Source organism: Atta cephalotes (assembly GCF_000143395.1).
Source record: "Atta cephalotes unplaced genomic scaffold scaffold00021, whole genome shotgun sequence".
NCBI classification, from domain to species: domain Eukaryota; kingdom Metazoa; phylum Arthropoda; class Insecta; order Hymenoptera; family Formicidae; genus Atta; species Atta cephalotes.
In genome coordinates, this window is record NW_012130085.1 from 2,833,863 (window position 1) to 2,841,190 (window position 7,328).

Below are 7,328 nucleotides of genomic sequence, written 5' to 3' on the forward strand. Positions count from 1 at the left end.
GTTAAGTACGTAGTTAGTAGGTACGGTTACGTTACGTACGTAGTTAGGGTTAGGGGGTTAGGTCGTACGTACGTCGACTACTACGTACGTACTCTCTCTCTCTTCTTCTCTCTCTCTCTCTCTCTCTCTCTCTCTCTCTCTCTCTTACAGCCTTTCTAGGCACATCGCGGACCCAGTCCATCACGAGGAGATACGAGTCTCAAATCTAGGCAATCTTTTTTTTTTAGGAAAGTCAACAGGGAAGGGGGAGGGGGGAAAAGAATTTGTTCTATATTCAGAAATAAATCGAACAAAGGAAATAGACGATCATTCGCGTTTCAATCTGATGCAGAAAAATAAACGAAATAGAGATACGTGTAACTTCTTGAAAAAAAGCTCATTAAAGCTGTCTATGACTTCTATTTCCAATTTGAAATGCTTTTACAGAGTCATCCACTTTTGTGCAGCAATGATACATGTTGCAAAAATGGATCTTTTTTAGGTCTACAAGAAAAGCATAAGATCAACGTTTTTACATGTAGCAGTTTTTTTTTCCTTTTCTTTCTTTTTTTGGGATTACAGGGTCAACACATAATTTTATGTGCATCTGGTAACAGCTCCAAGTTCTCCGGTATACATTCTTTTCAGGAAATATTTTTTCCTTTTTGCAGCTATTCTTTTTACAGGCTTTTCAGGCTTTACTGCACGTCTCGTCTTGTGCCTCGTTACGTTTACAGGTTACCGCGAACGAATGATCTTCGAATATATCGATGCATTGAGAATTTGAACAAAAAATGACAATGCAAAGAAAAACGGAAAATATTAATAAAAAAGAAATGGCAATTTCATTGGACATTAAGAAGTTAAATGTAACGGTATTCGTACAAATGAACTATGTTTAAATTCGTAAGAGAGTAAAAAAAAGAATATGAACGTCTCGTTATTATGTAGTAAACTATGGACTGATACCAGTACCCTTTCTCCCCATTTCTTAGCTTAGGGTCGCGCCGATCAAAAGCATTCGCTTACCACTACCACTACTTCTACCACTACTTCTACCACTACTACTACCGAACATGACAAAATACCACACTGCCTGGAGAGAGGCTAAGTCCAGTCCCTCGAGGCAAGTACTTATACCATTCTCATGCCTTCGTACATTGGGTTTATGCGACAATTTTGTAGCCCCCCTTCCTCGATGTGTTCTCGGTTCTCCTGTGCCAATGGTGCGTTCTCTGATTCAATAGTTTCACATCAATAAAAGCATGTTGCTTAATCTACTAAATCGCGCCGAGTAATTAGTTAATTATCAGAATCAAGTTCGCAAAAAAAAAAAGAAATTCTTTAATAAGAGCAACATGCTGTTATCTAAAATTTTGAGTTTTCAGTTTCCCAGCCCGTGGAGATGTAAGTAAATTTAATATATATATATATATATATATATATATATATATATATATATTATAATTAAAAATATCAAAGACATACACAGAGATCGGTATTTGAAATAATGAACGTATATAAGGAAAGACGTCGGAGTGCAATTAAGTGGAAATAGTTTCGTCGGACATGAGGGCGGTGTGTAAGGAGTTACCACCGAGGAAAGAGTGATTAAAATACGCAAGCATCTATGCATTCATATTTTGTTTTTCTCATATTTAGACTATGCAACTTTTTTTTCTCATATTCTTCTGTAGATAATTGGTTGGAAATCCAATTAAATCATTAATTGCAATATCTTCTTTTCTTCTTTTTTAAAGCTATTGTAAAAATCTTTTAAAATCCTTATTTTATTTTGATGTGACTTAATATAACAAAGATAATTATTAAATTTATTTAATTTTGTAAAATTAGATTATATCTAATGTAAAAAAAGATTTTTAATATTTTATACATAAATTTTTACACCTGATAATCTTCATCTAATTAAAAGTAAAAATTTTTGCGATTAATATTTATCATAGTTGCATTGTCTACGTTTTATAGATTCAAAAACTTTATTACGCGAGTGAGAGAATAATATTTTTCATGATAATACAGGTGAAAGAACTATTGATGAGCTTTGGACAACTGAGGGCGTTCAATCTAGTGAAGGATTCCGCGACCGGTCTTTCCAAAGGATATGCATTCTGTGAATATGTAGATGTTTCGATGACTGACCAGGCGATCGCCGGTTTGAATGGAATGCAACTGGGCGACAAGAAATTAATCGTACAACGCGCCAGCGTTGGTGCTAAAAATCCTATGATAGGCGCGCAAGCTCCAGTACAAATTCAAGTGCCTGGTTTGTCAATGGTTGGCACGAGCGGACCTGCGACTGAAGTAAGAGCTAAATCGAACGAAATTATTTTCGCAAATGACGTAAATTAATGATTTTGCAATCGGATTTATAATTGTACAATATCTTTCAGGTGCTTTGTTTGCTCAATATGGTCACGCCAGAAGAGCTGATGGAAGAAGAAGAGTACGAGGATATTCTGGAGGATATTAAAGAAGAGTGTAACAAATACGGAGTTGTCCGATCTGTGGAGATTCCTAGACCCATTGAGGGTGTTGACGTTCCTGGCTGCGGCAAGGTACTTAATATCGACACAATGCTTCTACATATTATTTATCACTTTTGTTCTGTTACAGGTATTCGTAGAATTCAATAGCGTGATTGACTGTCAAAAGGCGCAACAGACTCTTACGGGCCGAAAGTTTAATAATCGTGTTGTAGTTACATCGTATTTCGATCCCGACAAGTATCATCGTAGAGAATTCTAAACTGTAGAATTCTCTTTTCATACCATTTAATTATATATATATATATATATATATATATATATAATACATTGTATATGTGGTATTTGAATAATCTAAACGTATTTCGAGAGAATTATACATTTACCAATGAATAATTGATAATGATAAGAAATTTGTCGCATTTAGCGGCAAACGATTAGAATTGTAAGAATTGAATATCAACACCGGCAAAAATTCCAATACACAACGTGTGATTACGTTTTCTTCGCTTTAAAGACACAAGTATGAACATGTGTAATAATAATAAATACATTTGATCGTTAATATAAAATGAACAGTGATAAGTGATAATTTGATAAACCTATTAAAAGAAGAAAATAAATAGAAAGAAGAAAATAAATTCCCTGCAAAGGCAAAGGATAATAAACAAAATAAGACTGCAGGATTAATAAAATAAGACCACAATGTCATTGTATTTCTGCAAAAAGTTTTTTTTAATTCTACATACACATAATTTATGATATTGATAATTCAGTATAGCGATAAATAAGGATTATTAGAGATTTTGTGGAAAATTGACTCAACTCGTGAGCTGTAACGCAGGTGTGTAAGAATTAATACCCTCCCCGGTGTCCGCGGCATCCACCACGAATTTCTGTAATAATGCGTAAAGTCCACCGCCGAGTAGCAGCATACCGATACCCGTTAGAAGTACTATAGCCCAGGCTGGTATAGCCGTACCTCCTAAAAATTATTTAACATATTCAGACTTCCGCGATTTTGATAATACGTTGCGTTCTTCTTATCCCACTTACTGTAATAACGTCTGGTTATTGTTTTTCGGCCCCTCAAAATTTTGCGTCTTGCCTCGACTTCCTCCAGGAATATTCCCATTAGAACTATTTGTTATTCGGAAAGTGAAAAAGGGATTAATTCATTTATATATGGAATTTATGATTTTTTGTGTGTTATATTGTGTAATGTTAAGATTTAGTGACAAAAATAATTGCGACATTATCATATTAATTTGATAAAAATGATTAAATTCTCATTTAGGATGGTAAATGTTAAGGATGATTACTCATTCTGATAAAACTCGGTAATTATTTTTGATCAATCAGCAACGGTTTCTATAAATGATATGAAAAATAGAACATCTTAATTTCTACTATCGATTATAAACGAGTTTATTGACACTTTTTGCATATTAAAATTAAACGTTACTTACGTAAAGCTATAGTTAAATAACACACAAATTTTCTCGAGCACATTTTTCTCCCGAAAAAGGTCAATAGATGAGAAATAAAAGAACAGGTCTAATCGTTATAGTGAACTGTATAATGCAACGCGCGTACTGAATCACCTTTGATAAGAGATAAGTGAGTATACAGCTTATCTGTTTTAAGATAGTGAGATACACTTTCATTTGTACGAATATTCACGTTTCTACACCTGACGATGTTGTACAAATTTAGAACACTGATTGAGAATTGTCAATCTATCGTTGCATTATTGTAATCTGTTACATTAATTATTGCATAAAACTTTCAATCTTTATATTAATCAGTATTTTTTCTGAAAAAACGAAAATTGCCAATGATCTGTTATAGTGTTGCTTAAGATTTTTGATTGAGATTGTATAATATAAAAAATAAATGTCAATAAGTTTATGCTCTTTTATAATGCTCGAATTACTGTATCGAAATAAAAACGAGGTAACAGGATTAAGGATATTCAAGAGTACAATGTCGACATCCAGTAAAGAATAGGACATTTAAAAGTTCGTTCATCTTTTTATAATCCTTTTATTGATCCAAATTAAAGAAACTGAATTACATCTATAACAAATCATTACAGAATTATTGCAATTACGTTCGATCGATGCCTATGCGTGTGTGTCTTCAAATTGAATCTTATAGATGTAAGACATGTACGACACGCACAATTTCGATAAGGAAAACAATCTTGAATAAGTTAACATATGTGGGAGCTTATGACGAATATCAACGAACGAAAGAATGATGGAGAAGAGGCGGAAAGAATTCAGTTTCAAATAAATTAAATAAAAAACTAAATAAAAATCCGCCATACATTTCATGTTAAGACTAGAATACATTTTTTTATTTTACGCTTGAAAATTAGCATCGATGTGATTGTAGTAATTCGCACATTCAGGCGGCTCCTTGCAAATTTCTTTTTTTTCTTTCGAAAAAGTGATGTTAAAACTTCAAATGCAACTTATGAATATTAATTACCATAATCTCAATATAAATATAGCTAGCACGTAAAGCATTCTAAATTCCATTTAACGTTTCGGCAATCTCGCAACACGCCTTTTCTCTACCCTTATAGTATAATATATATACTCATTTACAATCGTAACAAGGATCGAAAATGTCTCTGCCTTTTCTAATAATTTTATTCGTCAGCACCATGAATTACTCGAAGAACGTTCCTTTCTGTCTTTCACTAAGTAAAGATATAGGAAACGTCGACGCTTTGAAAATCTTTGTAATCAATTAACAATAGCGAGTGTTTCTTCTGCGTTAAAAGAATGTAAAAAAAAAAAGAAAATTTTCTGACAAATATTTGAATATTCCTTCAGCATATTGCATTCCTAAACTGACTGAATCTGAAAACTTATTTTCTATTCTTTTGATCTTGCTACCTTTTTATATATTCATTATGGAAAAAAATGTAATTCTGCAGGAAACAACTCCCTTGCTTAAGATTACGCACAAATCGCTAAACAAAATAAATAATACTGTATATATGTATGTATATATAATATATATATATGTATGTATGTATGTGTGTATATATATATATATATGTGTACGTACGTATACACACACACACACGCGTGCGCGCGCATCTACCTTGTACCTTACAATGTACCTTACAAGGAAACCCATGTCCCTCTCTAATTTCGATAATCTCTGAATATGTTGTTTAGACAAAAATAAGGAACATTTTTTTTATAAAGATCCAATCACACTTTTAAAAGGTTTAAAAAATTTATTTACATTTCAAACTTTTGTTTATAAAAAATAAAAATTAAAAATGTTTTTTCTATATTTTTTTATCTCTTACAGTTTCAATTATACATAGGTTTGTTCGCGTCGCAAGCTCCAATATGCTCCTACTACAACTCCTACTCACTCTATCAAGCGCGTTGGAATGAGTAAGAGGTAGGAGCATATTACAATATGTTGGAGCACGCAAACAAATCTTATATTTGCTTAAAAAAAAAAATCGATTTTTTTCAAAGCATCCCTTAAAGTGCACTTAAAAGTGTGATTGTATCCTTATAAAAAAATATGTGTCCTTTATTTTCATTTAGAAAACACCATATTCACAAATCAAAATTAGAAGGAGATACTTCTATAAGTGAGTTTCCTTGTAGTTAACATATTAAATACTAATAATTATTAACTCATTACATACTGAAATAAAACATTCAGATCAGTCCTTCCTCACGATAATACTTCGAAAAATAATAGGAATGAAAAGAGAATCTATCTCTGACGAATATATGGAAAATCTCGCCAAAGGAAGATTGACAGAAAGATAATGCATTTCTTTCTAAATTTCTATTCTTTACATGCTATACTAAGAAAATTCATATCGGATCACCGTGAAGATCCCATCTAAATATGAATTTCTTTTTTCTACGTTATACCACGCTTGCGATTAAAGTCACTTCATAGCTCTTGAGAATATTTGTAATACTTGGATGGCATAATAACTTCAAGACATATTTCGACAGAAATAATCGACCTATTCACTTGCGATAGTTATTAATGAAATTGCAGTCGTGAAAATGCGCTGCGTTAAATTGATGTTTTATTATTACCCTTTAAAATCCTAATGCGGCTTTTCATTAATTCATATTGTTATGGATTTTTATCTTCCACATTTTTTTCTTTTTTTTTTTACAGAAATGTAAATTTCGCTCATATTTTCGCACTACATATATGTATGTATACAATGTATATCTTTATTCTAGATTGAAATTGAAGCTACCTTATTTGTCACAGACAATGCATAATTCGCTTTAAAAGTATGGAACTAAATGCGAGAAACAGTATTACATAGGTATCTTTTTTCTTTTTACGTTGATGCTGATATTAATATGAATTTAACAGTTCTAAATAGTATACGAAATCGTGTATGTATGTGCGTATATGTGCATGTGCGCACGTTGCATTTCTTTTAGAACTATAATCGCATTTTTCGGTGTCGCTATGGTTATTCTTGTAATTATTCCCCAAAACATTTCTATAACTGTAGAGCAACAACTGTCATGGAGTTTTTGTTAGGAATTATCGCGTCGTTATTAAATACCATCAATACATACATATCGCAAATGTGTATAGTGTGTATGATTTAAAATTCCATATGCAATAAGTTAATTGTGTATGTGTGTGTGTGTGTGTGTTATATATATAGTTTACACACACACACACACACACACACACACACACACACACACACACACACATACATACAGTAGATATTAACAAACTCACTCCGGCTACTAACTTTAACCTTTTTAAAATTAATTGTAGTATTTTACTTTTTAGTTAATTAAATTACGTAAT

The 7,328-nt window shown here is 32.1% G+C and overlaps 2 protein-coding genes across 2 annotated transcripts in view; one reads left to right on the forward strand and one right to left on the reverse strand.

Moving 5' to 3' along the window:
- The window catches only part of LOC105619364 (splicing factor U2AF 50 kDa subunit), a 5,392-nt gene extending 2,647 nt beyond the window's left edge, over positions 1–2,745 (forward strand). Inside the window, exons 6-8 of the mRNA XM_012200884.1 lie at positions 2,020–2,301; positions 2,391–2,555; positions 2,614–2,745. Of these exons, the coding sequence (XP_012056274.1) occupies positions 2,020–2,301; positions 2,391–2,555; positions 2,614–2,745 (579 nt within the window). The remainder of the gene's footprint in view (positions 1–2,019; positions 2,302–2,390; positions 2,556–2,613) is intronic.
- A 559-nt stretch (positions 2,746–3,304) lies between these two features.
- Positions 3,305–3,995, reverse strand: LOC105619365. The gene is made up of 3 exons (XM_012200885.1): positions 3,953–3,995; positions 3,540–3,623; positions 3,305–3,468 (listed from the first exon to the last, which is right to left on the reverse strand). Exons 1-3 carry the CDS (start codon positions 3,993–3,995, stop codon positions 3,305–3,307), a joined length of 291 nt encoding a protein of 96 aa, XP_012056275.1.
- Positions 3,996–7,328: the final 3,333 nt, after the last annotated feature.

What these genes read in the sequence shown, in the direction of transcription:
- LOC105619365 (XM_012200885.1), bottom strand. Translation starts at nt 3,995, where the DNA reads ATGTGCTCGAGAAAATTTGTGTGTTATTTAACTATAGCTTTAC. An exon ending in TTATTTAACTATAGCTTTAC is followed by an intron (nt 3,624 to 3,952) that starts GTAAGTAACGTT and finishes AATAACAAATAG; the next exon opens with TTCTAATGGGAATATTCCTG. An exon ending in AATAACCAGACGTTATTACA is followed by an intron (nt 3,469 to 3,539) that starts GTAAGTGGGATA and finishes AATAATTTTTAG; the next exon opens with GAGGTACGGCTATACCAGCC.